The following is a 22443-nucleotide window of genomic DNA, read 5'->3' as shown; positions in this document are numbered from 1 at the left end:
TATTTTCAGAATTTACTGCAATAACAATCACAATTGTCCAGCTTAATTGCAAGACCATTTCATTACAACAGAATCCCAAATAAAAAATGTAGCAGCTCAGATAGTTAGGATTGGAAAGCAAAGCATATCAAATCTTGATTTCTTCGTATTAACAAAAGATAAAACGAAAGCAAGTTTCGGTTTGGAAAAGAAAAGTTGGAACTTTTCAGGAAAAAAAAAAGAGTTTGTCTTGGTCTATATTGTATCTTTTGAGGAAATATTTCTTTAAAGCTATTATTGTTATTTAATAAGGGTGACAGGTCGCATGGATATCAAACAATCTTCACTTTCATTTATTCAACATTGGCTGCAATTACATCATGATTTTAAATATTTAATAATGACTCTGAAGATCCAAATTAGTTTTGCTGGGTACCGGCAGACTAAGTTTAGAAGATATCAAACAACACTCTTTCATTTCTCAAATTTAGCTGCGATTTCATCATATAAGCTCCAATATTGAGAAGATTCATATAAGCCATGTTGATCACTTGCAGACCAAGCTAGACTGAAATGCCTCTCCTCCAACAGAAATTTGTTTGAAAATCTGAATAGCAAACAACTTTAAAGAGATGTAGAAGCTGCGCAGAATAAATTTTTTTTTAGCAAAGCAGAGAAAAAGATGTAATATTCTATAAAACCTAGATAAGAAAACCATTTGGTTGCAAATCATTTAAGATGCAAAAGGCCTTACCCAGAAAGATAACCCTATTGCCCCTTTATGCACTAAAGATGCAGCAGTGAGATAACAAAAAACTATGTACTTTGCCTACATTGTAATGTCAAGTACTAAGACAAGATTTATCTTATGGACTAATCTATGTTGGACAAAACATGTCTTGAACTAATATTGATATTTGAAATTTAATAAAAATGAGCAGAAAAAATATATTTGAACATACAACTTTACAAATTATTGAGCATATCAAACGACAAAGGGACTTGTAACTGGAACGAATTTCGAGATAACAAATCTGCAATTTGAAAAATCAGTTTTCTGAAGAGAAAGAACCTCAAAAATGCACATCAACCAAGTTTTTATTGATTTGCTTTTGTCAATAACAGTTTCACTGCCAACTTCCAGGCGACCAATTTGTTTTGGATCGATTGCATATTTTTCCAGAAGGGATGTTACAACTGTCAAGCTGCAAGGAATTTGTAACAAGAATTAGCTCATGAAATTATAATTTGCAAATAATGACCATATGAAATACAAAGAATGTAAAGGAAAATTTCCCTTCCATAATCACAGTATAGTTTGACTACAATAAATAAGAGAAAGCAAACCATGTGGGATTAAAACACTTGCTGCAAGGCATAAAGGCAGACCTATTATACGGTTTTTAATATCTTAGAACATTAATACATGCATAGTTATCCATAATACCTCTGAATTTCGAGAAGTAAATAGGAAATGCATATAATATTTGTGTTTTTTTGAAAAAATGGACGGGCCAGTCACCATAACTTGAATGAGAAATGTAAACATTATTGAATGCATGACATTTCCAGAGTCCATGATAATTATCTTGATAGCTTTTGGATTTAACTGTGTGAACAATTTTTTTCATCAACGTTTTGAATCATGCTCCATGATCCATCATCAGGATGAGAAAGCTTGAAAAGAGAAATGATTATCTTGAAAAGCTTGTAAACATTATTTCATCTGATAAACAATTTCTTGTATATTTACATGCACAGAAATTGATTCAAACCTAACCTTTGTCCCTCATATATCTTTGTATAAATCACATGATTATAGAGAACCACGATACCAGTAACATGAAAAAGCAATGCAAACATAATGTCATGTGATAAAAGATAAAATTGCACATTTTGCACACATGGATATTGATTTAACTCAACCTTTGTCAATAATTTCTGACATGACCACACAAAACCATGTGCCCATGTTTGAGGTTGGTATAAATTACATAGACAAATTACCAAGTTCCAATGTACTATAGAAGTTAGAAATGAATTTTGGGGCAGAATAAATACAAGCATACATATCTTTAGAAAAATCTGTGTAAAAGACACCAAGAGACATCATTCTCAAGGCTCCTACTTTTACTTTAGAACCATTTCAGAATTATTTTTATTCTTTTACAATTTACATTGTTCCTTCTTTATTTATTGGAATAGTTATTCTTACTATTTTAATAAAAATGGTAAAAAAAAAATTATTGAAATTATTCTGTAATTTGACAAATAAAATAGTAAACAGTTAGTAATACGATTAATACAAATATAATAAGAAAGATATACTTAATAAATCAACTAGTAAGTAATATAGTAAATAGTTATTACTTCAATAAATAAAAATATAATAAGTAGTATACTTGATAAAAATTTACTTCAGATTTTGTTGAAGAGCTATTTTATTTTTCAATAATAATACAATAAATCATTAAAAAAGAATCTTGTTTTAAAAAGATAAATGAAAAAGAAAAATTACTTTAATTTTTACTTCACACATCTAAATGAATTTATTAGAGTTATTTTATTTTATTTAATTAAATGAGTTAGTTTATTTTATTTAGATAACGGTTATTTTATTGTTTTCAAATAGATGTCACCTTTGTTTTAGTTTTTATTATGTTATTATGTTGATTCTTTAATAGTTTTTGTTAACACCATTAGGCTAATACACTCCACTCCTTGCTGTCATTGTAGTTATGCCTCTCAATGTAATGATTATCATGCTCCATGATTTTTCAAAGGCTGAAATCATATAAACAAACTACACTTCCTTTGAATTCTAAAATATTTTTTAGCTTCTTCTCACTTAACTCCTAATTTGCTGTCGTTTTTTCACAGATGTCAATGTCATCAGCTGGTTTTCAAACACAATTGTGTTTTCATGTTTCAGATACAAGTATTTACTGTCTACAAAAGAAATTGCACGTGTTTCTATTGCTTGATGAGATTTTTTACACAAAGACTTGAGCATTTCTTACTTTTTTATGAATAAAGTATTCTTTTTCATGAATAACGTATACTTTTCCATGAAGAATGTACCATATTTTCGTGGTCATCAAACTTTCTACAATATTTGTTTATACCTTACAAGTTGCTAAACATATTTTATTATTTTGTATGCAAGAACCAGAAGTGCTACTTATCTGCAGAAGGACAACTAAACAGCAACAGTGAAAAACAAAACCTGAGTAAGTACTCTTCCACATCATCTTGGAACGCTAAGAATGCTGAATGGAACATTGTCTCATATATATTAATTTATCACTATATTGTAAAACCATTAACGTATACCATTTAGAGAGAAGATACATATGCATAATTATAACCCTGCTCAAAACAAATGACATAGTTAATATGTCAAATAATCTACAGATTCGAGACAGGAAAAGGTTTGACAAATTTCAGGGTTTTAAAAGTATATAAGGTTTGGAAAATGATTTAAAATAATGGGACACTAACATCATAAAATTTTACTTAACACAGAAATATCACAAATTGTTTATTTCTTCAATTCATTTTCTTTCTGTCTATTCCACTTCCTTGAAAGTGGAATGATATTTTTATTTATGGCTGGGTCTAGACTTTGAGAGTCTGAACTAACAATTTTAATAGATTTTTTGACATTTGTTAGGATTCTGGACCTTCATCGCTACAAAACTTGTGAACAGCTATGGTTCATCTAAAATCATAGTTACCAAATCGAAATTGATTTGGTTCAAATCCAACCAGATCTGGAGTTTTTAGACCAGCTGAATTTTGTCCAATTCAATTTGGAATTTCCAATTCCTATATAAATATTGCCAAATTTCCAGATTTCAAGAAAAAATTGACCCCCTAAACAAATTGAAATTTTCAACCTGGTAACTATGCAGAACACATTCAGGATTTAGTTCAACTTCACCAAGTTCAGCCAATGACATATCTATGCATGTGATATTTGGAAGCACCTTGGACACTAAAGAGATGTGTATGCTAATAGCACATATCTTGACCACATCCTTGACATATTAAATTCTCAACCAACTTTGACCGATAATGGAACTTCATTCGAGTGATGAGAAAGTGCAGGATATTATTTAGTCCTTGAAATCTTAATGATATACCTAGCATATGACAGCCATGTATTCTATCTGTAGTACATATCTTGACTGTAGCTCGGATATGTAAGTTTCTCAACCAATCCCTTTCAATAATTAAATTTGATTTTCCTTGACAAGAAAGCATTAGATAATAATGAACATCCAGAGAGGTGGAAATTCATGTTTTCTAATTTTCATGACTTTTCGGTTATACTGCTTTCATGCATGCTCTCCCACAAGACAAAAATTCAACCAACAGTGAAGAACCAAAGCCAATTCAATTTCACTTAGTGACATGAAATAAAATAGGGTAGAAAGAGGGAACACTATCATCATCACCCACATACTAAGGCAATAGAATTACTGAATAGCTAGGTGAATGAAATTTATATAATACAATAGTGCATTTTCTCAAAATGTTCAACTTTTCATTACAAGAAAACAAATTTGCTTGTAAAAACCAGATTCAGTCTGAAAAACTTGTAACTCAGAGACAATGTATTGGAAATGTCATACATTTTACAAACGCTTGCATACCCCCAAGACTCTCCTCTTATTAATACTGGATACCTTAGCGATAAAAAACAAAGAGCCTTCAATGAATACTCAGAAATTTTTTGACAGTCGAGTTACCAACTGATAACAGAAGCAGTGGAGTACTCATCCTCAACTATAGAAACTGACCTAAAATTAAAGGCAGCAAGGACTAGATGAGCATAAAATATTATAATCGTTAAAATTTATCACCCATTTCTTTGCAGGAACACAACTTTCATGCATAACTATACTTAAGTTCCTCTAACATAGTTCAGAAGATGTTTCACATACAAAGACAACACTGACTTCTCGAGTACAATCTTATGTAGAAAAAAATAATGATCTGCAGGTGGTTGGGCAGAGAAAGCATGCAACAAGATGCAAAGTTCCAAAGCTCCAAGTAAAATGTAAGTTACATCTAACATTTGCATAAATAAATCCAAATTGTAATTAATATACTAATTGATAGATATTGCTGCTCTAGTAATTACCCACCAAAATGTGTGTTCAGCCATTTAATCTTTTCCTTTCTCAGAATAAGTAAACCAAGGAAACTTGTGTCCTTGACTTGAATGGACTAATGCATGGGATGCGACAGGGAACATCTTTATAATGTGAAGGCATTCACATAGCAGCAAATATTACTTCTAAAACATGCAAGCTAAAATGCTTAGCATGAAATGAAGACCAAAAAGATATGGTGCATTAAAGCTTATCTAAAACTCTTTGACTTTCTGATTAAAATTCATATAAAGAGGTTTGCAATGGATGAAGATGCAAGCACGTAGTAAGTATATCATCATTACCAAGTCAAAAGCAAAGCCGAGGCTCCAATTCAAAAGAATCAAGCAATGCAAAGAATCTTGAAATTTACAACAGCATTGATATAAAAGGTGTCATCAAAATAGCACATGCCTCATAGAAATTACGTCTTCCAAATCTGTGCAGAAAGTCATGCAGTCCTGGCCAAGGCCAATCGTATATTTTCCTTTGCTTACTCCATCAAATGTTTCCAGGGCATCCTGCAATCAGGTTAAAATAACCGTAAACATATAAAAATAATGTTTTAACCACAAAATGAAGAACTGAAATAGGCCAAGATGTTTTCATATTCAGCAGTTCGTGGATCAAAATTTCAAATCCCTGTAGTTACAGGTGAACTAGTGCAGAGATCCAGTTTTCAAAAGGGAACACATCCTGGACAATCTCAGACATCTCCAAAAAAGAGGAAACACAATCAGAAAGCTTCAAGGAAATAAGCTTTGAGGTAAGAAATGTATGGAATGCCCCACCATTAATCTAAGGAAAAAAGACAAAAGTCTTTTGTTTCTTTTTTTGGCCTTTAACTTGCTTGAAATTCTACCATGTTTTCTCAATGTTGTTGTACAGTCAATATTATTTCCTTAAATGAAATTTTAATCTAGCTTTATGGAGTAATAAGTTATAACTCCAAATTCGCAGTTAGTTTTTTGCTGTTATAAAGTTGAAATTAAATTTATTGCTAAATTATGATTTACATATAGTTGAAAGAAATCTTTATTTATGGATGCTATGCATGTCTTGCCTATAGAATTTTAGAATTGTAGAATCTGAATTACTATAAAATATTAGTTATTTTGAAATTAATACTAGGTAGATTTGTAAATACTGTTATGCATCATAATTCAGAAGTAATATTGTATTTTGCAAATTTATTTTATTAGTTTATTATTTTTGCATTATTAAACCAAAATTTACCATTATTTTTTTTAATACTTTGTGTGTGTGTGTGTGTGTGTGTATATATTAAACTCTTGCAAAGTATTCAACAAGTGGGAGAATATTGGGAATTAAGGTGTCTCAACCTTAACAATTCCAGATTATGTATTTATTATTATTTTACGTTTTCTTATGGTTATTCTGCATTCATGTAATTAAATAATTGTGCTCCATCATAAGAGGCATGGGTTTTACTAGTTGGCACTTTTGCCTCATGTCAGTGCCTTAAAAATCAAGTTAATTGTTGTCAAAAGATGCCCATCAAGTGGTATAACATGAAAAGCCTATTTTTTAGGGATGTTATGACGTCTTAAATGACAACTGTAAGGGCTAAAAGTGGGGTGAATCACTTTGGACGTGTGTATCATTTATTATGACACGTGTAAGAGGATCCTTACATTTGTTATTAATAGTGTATGATGCATGTAAGAGTATCTCCTATATTTGGGGGATTCTTATGACAACTTGTAAGAAGGTGTAATGTCATGTAAGAGGCTATGTTTGGCATGTAGGGGTGTTGATGTGTCTTTTGTACACGACCAAACACAGAATAAAATACCCAGAGGTATCTTATCCTCTCTTGAGTAAAGCTCCCCGAATGCTGAAGATTTCACAGAAGGATCAATCGGAGCAACTCCAAGGTTCTGTTATGTAGGTTCTCTACTCGTGGATAAGCACCAGTGGTCGTTGTGTTTGCTATTTTACAAGGGGCCTTACGTACTTTCTAGGAAAGCTTGTTCTTGCAACTACTTTTCAATGAGGAAACTGAATTCTCCTAATACTAACTGATGTTTCAAAAAGGCAAAAGATAAGGGTTTTAAGGAGGCGATACTAAACTAATCCTAGGAATGACTAAATCAGGACTGGTCTTAGTAAAACTCTACCAATTCAGTATTGCCAAAAGATTACAACTCTACTAGAATTGGTGTGATCTTCTAAGGGGATTCAATGATTTTTGAATCATCAATGGGATAGATACTATCACCAAGATACATATCAATATCTCCAATAATGATTGAACTCTTAAACAATCTTAATATCTCTAGTTGACCACACAAGGCGTGCTTACAATCAGTAAGGAGCTAGTGGTTTGGACTATGAGTTTTACCAAAGATCAAACACAACATTCATCCTTCAATCTAATTCTAAAACTTAAGTACTATCTCTACTAAGAGTGATTCAAGAAGATAAACAACTATGAAAATAGCCACAAGGATTGCAATAAAACACCATAACTTCAATATTTCATTGATTTCATAGCAAAATAAAACAACAATTGTTCAACTTTCTCTCTTCACTACTTCTTTCTCTGTTGCTAACAATCTTAATCTTATTTCTCTTTTCTCTAACTCTAACCCTTTAGAATGAATTGAGTGAGGGCTTATATAACACTCTCGAATACAATGAACGGCCTGGATCTAAAGAAGATCAAAGGCTAAGATGTTGACACCTAAACCCTAATTGGGGTTTGTTACAAAAAAAGGTCCCATTTAGATAAACATTATCAATCCATAGCCAATAGAAATTGGCACAAATAACGAGGAAACATAGCCCAATGGGAATAGAGTTGCCACATCATCTTACAACAACTTCTCATCTAGAATTTTGTTCCCTTTTCTATGTTCTTTTTTGGCATATTCAATGAATCTGGACATAATCCCCTCAATCTCAGCAATGGGAATCTCATGCAGGTTCTTCATTCGTTCTTCCAAGTGAAGGACTTGATCAAAAGCTGCAAGAAGGGTCATCTCCCATCCAAGCTCTAGCTCTTTTGTTTTCTCGATCAGAAACATAGTAGCATACATCTGATCTCGCTACTTTTTTGTGACCATGTTCTCCTCTTTGCAAAATATAATCTTGATCCTGTCTTCAATTCTTGGACATCCACATCTGTTTCAATCTCTATCCTTCTGTCAAGGATTGTACATAATACATCAAACACCTTATCTTGAATAGGATGGATGGTGCCCTCAACTCGACTGCATCTACTATTGATGTCCTCGAATAGAACTTCCTTCATTTGGAGCAAAGTTGACCATTGCAGAAGGTTATGGGTTCCTCCATCCATTATCTTCTCTTGTGCTAAAATCTGCCTTGGCGTCCTTCTTATCACTTGTAAGACCGGGATGACAATGTCTCTAGTGTGAGTAAATGCATTCACAGTTATCAATAGATTAAGAATGATGTCAAGGACTTGGATAGCCCTGTGGATTGTCTTCATCATTCTTGCTACAAATTCAATGGCTACCTTGTAAGATTCATCAATCCATGAACTCATGAGTTGGACTAAGTTCTTCATCTTTTCTGCCCCATTTATTGATTCAAGAGGAAGTGCATGCAAAGGTGATATTGCTAGATCCTGTCGCCTTAATGGTTGATTAAGGTCGCTAAAATAATTCCTCCAAGTGCTAACCTCCCTTTCTAACCTCTTATTCTTTTCCATTTCTTCTTTGAGCTTGTCATTAAGTGCTCTCACTGAATCAGTTGCTTCTTCCATGGCCTGCTCGGAGGTAAGTGTACCAAGATCAAATGTTTCTAAATCATATTCCTCTGCCATAATCTCATCTTCATACTTGTCCACTACTGGTGTGGCTACCTGTATCTTCCTGGACCCTACATCATCTCTAATTACCTTTGACATCTTCGTAGCCTTCTTTTCAATTTCTTCTTGGGAATTTCCTATGAGACTTTCCAAATTGAATACTTGTTCTTCCTCCTCAACTACAATTACCCTCGTCAGTCTTTCTTTCAGCCAATCTGGAATGGAAGACTTTCTTTCCCTTACCTGTATTTCCTTAGGCAGAGATCTATCGTCTCTGAAAGGAGATGTTGCTTCATCATCATTCTTTTCTTCTTGTTGTTCATTAGCACCAACCTGGAGAGGAAGAGATTGACTTGATGAGTGTTGAGGTGTTCGTCTTTTGCCTTGTTTATCATTCTATACCGTGGATTCCATAGACTCGTCAACTTCATACACTATCTCTCTTTGATCTTCTCCTTGACTTATCTCCAATTCATGTCTTGGACACACTTTATTAGGCTTCCTTCCATCATGATCATGCAAATTTGCTTCTTCAAGTCGACATATAACTCAAGGTTTTTTGAAAAATAGGGTTTTACATGAATTTCGCTCTGGACCATTTGGAAGGGTCAGGAGCGAAATTCACCCTTAGGCCATGATCCTGACTTCATTTTTCTCATTTCCTCGTTCAAACAAGTGCTTTTACCTTCCTTCAAGCCTAGGAATGGGCTAGCTCAGAGTTTGGGTCAGGGTGGAGTGTCTTGTGGAGGAATTCGCTCTGGACCCTTTGGAAGGGTCAAGAGCGAAATCCTAGTCTTGGCATGATTTCCTCTAAGGTTGACTTGACTTTACCTCCAGACTCATCCCTTGATGCATGACTTATCCGTTTCCAATCTCAATTCGCTCAACAATTCTTAAAATTGCCTCCTGAATCTTCACTTTGCCACCGGCTCTGTTTAATCGACTCCGACTTGACAAAAGATAAGACTTTGACTCGAAAACCAACAACCTTGACCTATCTCGACTTACGACTCTTATCCCTCTTGCACAATTTATCCATCTTCAATCTTCTGAAAGGCAAGATCCTTCTAAGATAACACTAGGGTTCAAGGCAAACAACATATGACTTCCCCAAGCCCTAGGTTAAATTTAGCTCTGAAAGAAACCCTAGATGAGCTTTTCGAAGGAAACCCTAATCTACCCAACCCAAGTGACCACTAACTCACTCAAAACACCTAGCAAGCAGAGAAAAAACCTAGCTAAGGGAAAGCAAAACCCAAGAAAAAAGAGGGGGTCCCCATCCTAATGGGGTGATGTGTGAAATGGTCACAACAAGGGGTCGTATGAATTTTTACCATGGTTTTTTGGAACCTTGTTTTGACCCATGGTAATGGTTTATGGTGGTAAATTGAGCCCCCGGGGATCTATCTATTGAGGGGTTGAGTTGGAGACTAGTATGAGTTTGTTCAAGTCTTGTTTTGCAGGGGTTATACTATAAGATTGAAGAGTGGAATTTGAGAGTTGTATTGTAATATCATATTGCTGCTAGTAAAAGTCTTTCATCTCTTCTTGGTGGAGTTTTTCCCTGAAAGGGTTTCTCCACGTAATTTCGGTGTTATGTGTTTAATATTTTGTGGTGTTATCTTTTAGTGTTATAGCTGATTTCTTTCATATGATAAACATTGTTAAATCTGATTACAGTTTGATTTGAAGCTACATATATTGTTGTTCACCTCTTCTTTTCTAACATTTGTATCAAGCAATGTCCTTGGTAACAAGTTTTTTCTACAAAAGGAACTTTACTCCTTGAGGATGAGTGTCGAAGCATCTAAACATGTTCAATACCATAGTTAGCCAGTTAGCATCTATGAATTGAAGATGGATAAAGAGGACCAATCCATAACCTTCTTGTGTTCTTTACTTGATACTTGGGCCAAGCAAGCTTTGGCAATCAGTAGCATCATCTAGAAGCTAAAGCTTGATGAGGTGGTGGGTACACTATTTACCAAGGAGATGAGGAAAAAAACATCAAAGTTCGTCAAAGATGCTTCGATTGTCAAAGGTCATTCCAAAGGCAAGGGGAAGAACAAGATAAAGGTCAAGTGTGCTAAGTCTAAGAAAAGATTTAAATTTCCTAGCAGATCCAAGGTGAAATGTTCAAACTTCGGCAAGATCGAGCACATCAAGAAAGATACAAGAAAAAGAAGACAAAAGAATAACTCAATGATGATTCTGACTCGAGCATCTATTTATGATGGTGATGATGCCTTAGTTGTAACCCTTACTACACATGCACACGAGTGTTATAGCTGATTGATTTTAGAGCCTCCTTTCACATGAGTCCTAACAAGGAATTGGTATTAGACTATGAAAAATTTTATGGTAGATGGGTGTACTTGGGAGATAATTCTTCTCTCAATATTATTGGATGAGGAAAAGATGAGGAAAAGTCATGCTCGCATTCAAAGACAAAAGAACCAAAGCCCTTTCCAATGTTCTACACATACTAGGTTTGGCAATGAACCTTATTTATGTAAGTTGAATCATGTTGGTGTGCAAGGGGGGCTTGACAAAGATCAATGCAAAACGATGTGTGGGGCCATGATTTTGGTTAAAGGAGTTCAATTTCGAACCTTTCATTTCAATGCTAAAGCTATGCGATGTAAAAATTCTGAAATTCTTTATTTAGGGAATCATAAGATTCCAAAAGAGTTCATGTTGTGGCATAAGCATGTGGGCCACATTTGTGAGAAAGGTCTAGGGGCCTTGAAATGTAAAAAATTAGTAGAGGGGTTAACTAATTGTCCCCTAGATTGTGAACATTGTGTATGTGGAAAACAAAATCAAGTTTATTCGAGCTCTCCTAGATCTATAGGGATTCTATATTTGATTCATAATGATGCATTTGGTCCTAGATGTACCATCTCTATGAAAATCTCTATATTATGCATCTTTAATTGATGACTTCTCTAGTAAATCATAGGTATTTTTGTCAAGCACAAACTTGAGGTCTTCCCAAAGTTCAAACATCTTGTTTACAGCCAAACAAAGAAGATTAAGATGTTGACGATAGATAATGGTGGTAAATTTTGATAAGTAGAATTTGACAACTTTTGCAAGGAACATGATATTGCAAGGCAAACAACTCTATTCACCCCATAGTAGAGAAAGGAATTGCAAAAAGATTGAACACTAACATGATGGAAAGAACTGGGAGCATGTAGAGTGGTGCAAGTTTGGAGCAAAAATTCTAGACAAAAGCTATGAGCACAACTTGTTATACTCGTGTGGAAAAAACCCTTGAGGAGGTTTGGTAAGAACGAAGCCTTTGTTGCATCCTATCAAGATTTTTAATTGAGGCATATGTATATGTTTCTAAAAAGATGCGATCCAAATTGGCTTTCAAAGCAAAGAAGTGTATCATGAAGGTCTTAAAGGGCACAAGTTTCATGGTTTGAAAGGGTACAAGTTTTGGAATATTGAAATTCAAAAGATGGTGTACAATCAAAATGTGATCTTCAAGGAGATCAAACTTTCCTCTATGCCTTGAAACTTGAAGTTAATAAAGAAGTGGTGCAAATGAAGCCAAAGGTCCAATAAGTTCCAAATGAGTAGCATAGTTCAAAGAGTTCAAAGGAAGAACACCAACCTCAAACCCTGTTCTTAAGGAGGTCTACTAGACAAGGAATGAAATTTTATTAGTACAACCCACCTGACTTTATATGCATTCATCTACTAACAAGGATGAGCCCAAAACAATGGAGGCAGTAGAATCTCCAAACAATAAATCTTGAAAGATGGCCATGGATGAGAAAATGCTTGCACCGGAGAAAAACAATACATGGGACTTCATTTAAGGGTTTACAAGAAAAATATAGTTCAAAGGACAAAGTTGAGAAGTACAAAGAAAGGTCAATGACCAAGGGCTATTCCCAAGTTGAGGGACATGACTTTAGGAGATTTCTCTTGTTGCGAAATTGACATCTATCAAAGTCTTGTTATTTATTCCTACTATGTTTTGACCTTGAGCTTGAACATATTGATGTGAAGACAACTATTCTACATGACAATTTGGAGGAAGAGATCTACATGAAACAACCAAAGCACTCTAAGGAGAAGGCTAAGATAGGTTTTGTTTGCAAGTTAAAAGAATGACTTTTTCGGTCTTTAACAATCCCCCAAGATGGGGTATCAAAAGTTAAACACTTGTGTCTTGAAATTGGAGTATTTTAGAGCTAAGTCAAAATTCAAATCACCATGTCTACTTAGAAAAAAAAATGGTGGTCAATTCACCATTATTTGTTTCTATGTTGAGGACATGTTTTTCAATAACAATAAGGATATGATCTAGGCTATGAAACCTAACCTTTCAACACAACTTAATATGGATGACTTGGAAGCGACTAAATTCATCTTAGGGATGAAGCTTAGAGAGAGATAGAGCAAACAAAAAACTCTCGCAATTAAAGGAAATATGTTAACTCTATTTTGCAACAATTTAGGAAGTAGGATTGTAAACCAATGCATTCACATCCCTATATGGACAAAGCTTTATAATGATTAGTACCCTTCAACACAAGATTAACATATTTCCTTTAATTTTATTAGCTCATTTTGATTGGTACAAGCCTCCGAAACCAAAGAAAATCAATATTGCAAATGATTTTTGTTGCAAAATGTCTCCATAGCAATGAGTTTGTATTCAAGAAAGTTTATCAATTGCAAATAGGGATTTTCCTTTGCCACATTTGCTAGCATGAGTGTAATTCTAGAGGAGATGAATTTATAACAACATTTGAAACTATTGCAAGTATTGTATAAAATGATTTCATATTACACATGAGTATACAAAGTTTAGTTAAGGATTAATAAGTATCGTTTGTTATAAATTTCATGATCATTGTTGTATGCAAATACAAAGCTCGTGATTTTTTTATTCCTATGTTTATTCCTATTAATGTGTTGTGACACTGTTACCCAATGGATAAGGGCGCTATTTTGGAAACATACACCAATCTAACATCAATCAAAACATAAATTAGTAGTTTGGTAGCAAATTAATCTTTCCTCCGTATCCATGTCTATCGACATAACCAAGGAATTATTCTTAACTAAGCATTCAATAGATATGTTTTATTTGGGTCATGTGTGCACAACTATATCAACTATATAGGATTATATTTAACCAATCTACTTGACCTAGTGACAGTATTTGGGGTAAAGATTGCAATTAGGTTTGATTGTCCATTTTGTTGGATTTAAATACCTATTAAGATATAACCATAGGAACACTCCCATGAGTCTGAGTTAAGCCCGAAGTGTAGGAGAGATAACCCACTTTCATAGAGTTGACCTTTAACCCTCCATGTTTTGTTGATGAACTAATTCACTTGCATGACAACAACACTGGCCTGAGTGGAATTTTGTTCTAGGAAGTGGAGCAATGGTTGTGGACCCAGCACATCGAGTTGAAGCAAGATAGAATGATGATCAAGAGTGACACTCAAAGTGCCATCGACTTGGCAAAGAACCTTACCTTTCATGCACAAACCAAGCACATTAACATGCAATATCGCTTTGTTCATGATACAGTAGAGGATAAGAGGATTATGATCAAGAAGGTGGATACAAAGATGAATGTTCAAATGCTTTGACAAAGCCCATATGCATAAAGAAGTTCAAATGGTTCAAGTTGGCTATGGGGATCAACCCTTAGCATTTAGTTCACCATGTTGAGTGCCCCTTTATGATTCTTGCAATATAAGGAGTGAAACATTGTTTGGACTAGGGAACTAGGTTTTAACATACACCTTACAGTCTTAGGTCCAATTGCAATTATATAATATTTTATAATTTTGCAAATAATGTACCCACATGGAAAAGGGTGTCCTACTAGGATGGAATCTTGAGAATCTAGAGTTGGCACACTCTACCATGTGTCATCGGTCTTATGACAATCATAAGATGTCACTAAATAGAGCGTTACTGGGTAGACTATGACAAGTGCCTTTGACTAAGTATTTATAAGCCTACATAACATCTATATAATTGATTTTATTACAACTACATGGAGTGCTTGGGAATTATTTTGAGCCCACTTAGTCTTGGGAATCAAACTAGTTAATCAATAACTGCATTCTACTTGTAGAAATTACACTTCAAGGTGGGGCATAGTTGTTGCATGTGGTGTTAGAAACACAGTTGCGTTGCACCAAAAGTTCAACCTGTTGATGCCCAATATAACCGCGAGATTTAATGAATCCACGAAAGGCATTTAAGCCATGTCGCAAACCTAAGCACTACACTACACAACACAAGGATACCAAGGGCGCACACCTTGCAACATGTGGACAACCTTGACTTGTCTTTGGCTCATGGTTTTGAGCCTATGATTTTGGAAAACAATTTATGGTTTCTTGAGTGTCCTTGACCTATATACATATAGACCTTGGAATGGAGATTGTATGATCATATTTTCTTCAAGGTTATGTTGTCAAAATTCCTCCAACATCAAAGTGTGTATTGTTTGATGACAAGTAGTAGAGTGGATACAATGCTTTCAAGGCCAGGTTTGTGATTGTCTCATTTCATATATTCTTCTTCTCTCTTCTATTGTTCTTCCTTTATTAGTGCTATTTAAATGCTGAAACTCTAATGAAATTTAGTTATATCGGAAAACTTGTAATACTATCATAGGATTAATTAAGGGAAACATTGCATATTTCCTTTCATACACTTCCTTCCTATAGTCCTATACAATCATATGAAATTACTTGTTGTACAATAGATTATTTTTTGGTTAAAAAAATTTCAGACCACCAAGGGGGCATCATCCTACAGACACCAAAGGGGGCAGGAATGCAAGTTGGGAGGGGCGGGATGCATCCCCATGTAACTCTGCAAAAGAATCACTTCCCTTTTGTCTAAGAATATAAGAGCAACAACAAAAATTTGCATTTTTCTGCCAAAAAAAAGTATCATTTAAGTTCAACTGATGTTATTCATAGGCTGTTTCTCTAAGTAACCACTTTCTCTTGTAAGGTTTGTTCTTCTTATCCACTGGGTGCTTGAAATAGTAAACATAATTTGCAAATTCAATTGCAAGAGAAATATGAAATTATAATGTGGTGGGTAGCCAGAAATACTTGACCTTATGCATCACCTAGATGCAAAGAGTACTAAGTGGATGATTCATAGTCGTGAAAAATGGGTTATTCATGTAGAATGACTTGAAGCTGTGTAGATGAATCACAAAAACTCATGTTACATGAAGATGCACTGCAGGAACACTACTTATAGAAAATAATACCTTATCTTCTGATTATATGGGGTGGCTCCGCCCATGTTGGACATGGCATGTTTTACAGTATGACCACCATATTACTGCAAGAATACATGTAGCAAATCCAAACTTTTGACAGCATTAATTTTGGCAAGAGGTGTAGGTTGAAATCTTGTGCATATCAAAAATATAATCAGTGACACCTATGTGCTAATATCAGTGTCATTTTACTATAGAATCCATTAAAAACTTGCAACTCTCTCACCAACAGAAAATATGTACCCTGTTAGCTTTAGGTGTAGATCATGCTTATAATTAATGAGTTCAGGTGATTCCAAAATGTATTCAATGGACGGGTGCTTCCAAAATCTACATCAACAAGCCCTCTACTGCAACTTCACGTCCTCTTTACGAATGTTTTAAGGATAAGGATGTGGGTGCTTCTTGCAATGTAACAGGGAATTTAGTTGATCAGTTACAAACCACTGTAGATTCAAATCAGACAAAAAAAAATTCAATTTAACACACGATAAACTTTTATTTATTCAATATCCATTACATCATGATTCATCTCAATATAGAGGTTATATTTTGATCTGCATAAACAATACAAGAAGGCATTATTTTCTAGAGCCTCCGATAAGGAAACTTCTTACCAAAAAACACTAAAAACTGATTTAGAATATCTGCCTAAAACTCCAACTAAATTTCTTCATATTACTAATTTCATTTCCAATTTCATTTCCAGTTGCACGCTTGCATCACTATCCAACAACCACAGCCCCATGACGTGGATTATAATTGGATTCCTATGACTTAGAGACATGCCGAGAGCATTTCACAAGTTTTGTTCCTAATCCCTGTCAAACTTCATTTGTCCCCTCTATAGCTTTAGTTTTGATCTAGACAAAAAATTGAAGTAAACTTTTTTCCCTAATCGTCAGAAATCCCTCGGGTATTTGGAGTACCGACGATCCATGTTGTTCACTTGTGTATATAAATTTGATTTCTGTTTTCTTTCTTTCAACAATGTGGGAAACTATAATAAAATTACTTTATTTTCTTTCACTCAATTATATGGGTAATTGAGTGACAGACAGCATGGACAATCAAAAACATGTGATGCCTAGCAAACTAGAGCACTGTGGCGGATCCAACTTCAGATTTGAGTATAGAAGACCAATGAAGCATTGCAGACACTGGATGGGTATCGAGCTGATGACCGGTAACTAGCAAACAAGAAGTCTGAACATCAAACTCCTAGACCCAATTAAACAATGTATTCAAAGCACAAGCTAATAAGGAAAAGAAAAGGCAGGGGACCCAGACATACAGAATTTTAGACATACCTGCTGAACACATGTAGTGGGAAAGTAGACCTCCATTGCCAGAATCCCAACATTATGTTGAAGAGACGCCATTTCGTTGAAGCAAGAAGATCAACGGTACCCACGTCTCACTACTGCAGATTTTTCCAAATAGTGAGGCTGCCGGAAACACTGACAAACACAATGCCCACTGACTGCTTTATATACGGGCGCTCCGAACTTGTCGGAGGTTTTCAGATTTCATTACCCTTATTAGTTGCTTAAGCTCATTTGAATATGTTTCCTTAACCTGAGTTGGCCTAACTACCAATCTAATTTCTTTAGGAATCCTCGCGCACGTGACAACTGGCTTTTGCTTTTTCTTGGGAATAAAAAAAAAAATTAAGAGTTAGGTGGGATGGTCACAATAACATGTGCTAGTCCCCCCGATTTATTCGGGGCAGTTAGTTTTCTAATAAGATAAATGCTCTTAACACATAAATTAGATATTTTCTTAATTATTTTGTATTAGTTTTTTAACATTGTTCATTACTTTGTAACTCTTTAAAAAAAAAGTGTAGTTTTAACATTACTTTAAAGGAGTACTTTGTTTTATATTTAAATAAAATGACATCATTTTTTAAAATTAATTGGTTACATTTATTATAAAGATTTTTATGGATGGCTTTTTTTAATAATTAAGTGAATATTAAATGTTATTTTGTTTATTATATAAATAGTATGGAGTTATTTATTAGATATTAGGTAGTAATCTTAAATATCGTTAAAGAGTTTTTTTTCATGAAATATTAGAAATAAGTAAATCTTGAAGTTATTTATGTTCTAGATATTTCCACCCACTTTAACACATGTATTGTTGCATTAGTGTTCCAAAGATATCTAATCATAGATGTCGAGGAAAAATTGTCACAAAGAAAAAGACAAGAAGGGATCATTATGCTTATAAGGAGTGAATACTATCACAATCACCACTTTCCATATACAATGAAAATATGAATACAGTGAATACTCTTATATTATTTGAGATAATATAAGAGTGTCCATAATTATAACATAGTTATACTAGCAGTTGCAGGGGAAGTGCCTGCAACGGGAGGCCGATAGGTGTGATTGTTAAGGAGCATGAATGAGCGATATAATTTAGTGAAAGGTAGAAGCTTTTAATGGAGTTATAAAAATAGACATGAGTAGTATGATGTTATGAATGACATAGTTATTTATTTTTATAAAGCAAGGCTGTCCAATAAATGAAAGTTCTTAGAGAAGATAGGAAAATAAAGAGACATGATGTGATGTGTATTATATAACTGAACAAGGAAATTTTATTAAAGTGAAAGAGTTATTTATTTGTGTACATGTCCCAACCAATGGTTGTTCCCAAATTTTACAATTTTCCACCCACCATCCCCCATGCTGGCGTATGCAACATGATGTACATGAAGAATATGTTATAAATATAGTTATACATTATTTCTTGTAGGCTATATTGTTCCCAACCAATTTTTGTCTTGGACCCAGAGTCTTGTTCTTATCCACCCTCCCTCCCCCATGCTGGTAAGAGCAGCATGTTATATAGCCTTTTGTTGAATTGCATGTGATGTTTATGTTGAAAGACCTGCATCATTTTATCATTTATATATGTCAGTTTTGGAAAATATAAAAATTTGGTGAAGTTAAAATTTTTGAAAAACTTGAAAATTTGAAAGATAGAATTTTTTAGCAATATAATACCTGATGACTGTGTAATTGCGGAATTGGACTGTCCTGTATGTTGCATGTGAGTACTTCTTTGTTGTGAGGGAGTTTTTCTAATGTTTTTTCATGGGAAGTTGTCTTTGCAGTGAAGAGAACCTGAAAGTTGGGACGGGTGTTAGAGAGAGCAGATAGTAAATGTAGAATTGAATAATAGGTACAGATTAAAAACCTTGAGAAAGCATACCCTGAACAATGTAAGAAGCCTGCAAGGTGACATTGAGGATTCAATATATTGAATGAGTAAGCAAGCTTTACATACCATTAAACCAACGATGTGGCTGATGTGATGGTATTCTTTACTGAAAGCTTATTTATCGAATGAAAATAATGTTAAGGTGTGAAGGAATGTTGTAATGGTAAATAGTGAGCAAAGAGAGGTACAGCGAGCAAAGAACAGCTACTTTGGACTGCGAAAACAAATAATACCAGAATCTACGTTACAAATTCAAACCTTTCATTGCTTGCAATAGACATTATAGCCTTGGAAATTGGTTGCAAATTGCAAGTAGTGATAGCGTCAAATAGTTAAGTAACGGAAAGAAAGTAGGAACCCTGCAAGCACATGGTAACAGAAAATAAATTGGCTATAAAGAAAAGACAATACAAAACAATTGTTTTTTTAAGTAAAACGGAACTTTACCTTGCAACTTCAAATGATTAACGGTGTTAAGCTCACAAGGAAGCCCAGTAAAATTGTCACTAGGAGAAGCAAACGTAAGCAGCAAAAACTCATAACGTGAAGACAAGTCACCAATTTATGTGAATATTGCCAGAGTGAATATTATAGAGTGAAATGTTGGCAATAAAGAACATTGTGGTTCATGCATAGCCTTGAGAACAAAATGATTAAAGACATCATTAAAGACAGCATCCAAATTATTGTTGACAACAACAAAACAAATTAGATTTTATGGTACTATCAGCAAAGTAAAATATTCGTAACTTAAAGCAAATTTTGATCAACAACAGAACGGTCAAATTGCAAATACCTGTGAAAGTGGACAGAGTGGTTGGAGAGCGAAAGTTGTCACGTCCACAAACAGTGAAATAACATAACCAAAGTAATAATCCTACAGGCTGCATTGGTGCACATTAGTGGGCATGAAAAGATTAAAACAAAGTTATTTACTTAAATGAATAAACATCTATAAACAGCAAAACCGAACCTTGAAAGTACACCAAATCGATTTCAAGAGTGGTAGTGTGAGGGAACATAAGCACAAATAAATGTGTAAAACCTGTAAAATGGAAGAGGTGCAGTTAAAGAAGAATGTTGTACTAGTGCATTATTAGTTAATATTAAATTTATTGAATAAGTGAAATGGCAGAGAGAATGTTGTATGAGTACATGAAACGTACGGAATTGTTCAATAGGGAGCAGGTGTTACGTGTGTACCTTTTTTGTTGCAGGGTTCGAGGATGCAAAAGTGCTCTGGACTTTCAGAGTTATTCAGTGTGTTGTTGATCCTGTGAAGTAGAAATATTGTTTTTGGTTGATACATTGAATAGAAGAGATTCAATACATGAAAACATAATCAAGATTTGATTCACATACCAGATTGTGTTTCATCTGCAGGTATGCTTCTTCTGTGTTGTGTGAAAGTTGCAGCAAGCGGGCTTCCTTTGCCTTCCGAAGTACTGTTGATGTTGCACCTTTCAATTAGGAGTACCTTTGGTACCTGAAGTCTGGTTGTATACGTAGATGTTCAATTGCTTTTACTCTTGAAAGGGTTGTGAATGTTAGGCCTTGTTTTTCTGTTTTTCTGATGTCAACTATGGCAAAATCTAATGCCAACCCCTGTGATTTGTGAATTGTAATACCCCATGCCATTGCTAGTGGAATTTGTGTTCGGTTTCCTCTAGTAATTGGTGCAATTGGGACATGTTTTGCATTTTGTGGATCCCATGAAGGGCCAGTATAATGTTTGAAAAGAACAACAACATATTTTGGTAAATCAAGTGGTTTTGAACCTGGATTGTAGACAATTTGTTTGATCTGGCCCAAAGCACCATTTACAAGGCCAACTTCTATCCATAAATTTGCAATAAGCATAATTTCCTGGTCTATAGAAAGAAGGATTTCAAAATCCAGTTGTTCTTCTTGGTGTGCCTGCTTATCTCTTTGATGTGCGATGATTGTTGTTGCACGTGCAATGGGCGAGTGCAATTGTGTTAACATTTTTATGTTGTGTGCACTTGAAGTTGCATTTGTTGCAAACAAATGCTTCTGTTGGTTGAAGTGGTTATTCTCATCAACTGTCAAAGCATGGGTTGATCGCAACTGCAGGGATTCCCAATCTATTTGCAATGGTGTTGAGTTGCGGATGTTAAGCAATATTTCATGGAATCTTATGTGTGAAGAACTTGTGCCTTGTTGATGAAATGGAATATCCAAGGTCACAACAGTATTGAATGTGTGCCATAGAGCTAGTGCCATTGAGTGCGATGCATATAACGGCCTATCCATAACTGGTGGAAGTTGTGCAAGATCACCAACCAAAATGACTAAGATATCTGCAAATGATTCATGTTGTTTGCTGGGGAAAGCTTCTCACAATCTTTTATCAATCTTAATGAGTAATTGAGGGCCAACAAAGCTCATTTCATCTATTAAAATGTAATGTAAGTGTTTGCATTGTTCTTGAAACATTAATAGGGAATGGCCTGTTAAGGGTTTGTATTCTTGAATGGGTATACGGAGGGCAGCATGGATTGTGGTTGCTTGGATATTATATGCGGAGACACTTGTTGGTGCTAGTACAAGCAAAGGGCATTGTGCAAGTTCTGTATTTGAATTTAACTGTCTGTGTATGCAGTCAATTAGAAATGATTTTCCAGTACCTGCAGTGCCTTGAATGATTAATCGTAATGGTGAAGAATGCAGATTTTGTTTAGCATGAGTCTTAATAATATCAAGTGCAATCATTTGGTTTCGTGCAAGCTCATAGTTAGCAGGTGCATTTAAGTGCGGGTTGGCAAGATAGTGGGATGCATGGCTTTTCTCTGTTAAAATAAAGTTAAATGCTTTTGAATGCAGTGGTTCATCAGGAATAGAAGCAGTCCAATCAAATTGTAGATCAAAATCACATTTGCCAAGCAGTTGAAGAGTAGAAACGTTGAAGTTGTTTGATGCTCCCATTTGTGACAAAAACTCCCATTCAT

At 34.5% G+C, this 22443-nt stretch overlaps 1 protein-coding gene across 1 annotated transcript in view; it reads right to left on the bottom strand.

The window, feature by feature from the left end:
* The window catches only part of LOC131040170 (hydroxymethylglutaryl-CoA synthase), a 29874-nt gene extending 12062 nt beyond the window's left edge, over positions 1 to 17812 (bottom strand). Inside the window, exons 1-3 of the mRNA XM_057973022.2 lie at positions 17548 to 17812; positions 5553 to 5659; positions 1052 to 1184 (exon numbers count right to left, since the gene is read on the bottom strand). Of these exons, the coding sequence (XP_057829005.1) occupies positions 1052 to 1184; positions 5553 to 5659; positions 17548 to 17619 (312 nt within the window). The 5' untranslated portion in view covers positions 17620 to 17812. The remainder of the gene's footprint in view (positions 1 to 1051; positions 1185 to 5552; positions 5660 to 17547) is intronic.
* Positions 17813 to 22443: the final 4631 nt, after the last annotated feature.

This window comes from Cryptomeria japonica, chromosome 2 (genome assembly GCF_030272615.1).
Source record: "Cryptomeria japonica chromosome 2, Sugi_1.0, whole genome shotgun sequence".
Taxonomy (NCBI): Eukaryota; Viridiplantae; Streptophyta; class Pinopsida; order Cupressales; family Cupressaceae; genus Cryptomeria; species Cryptomeria japonica.
This window is presented reverse-complemented; position numbering and strand designations above follow the sequence as displayed.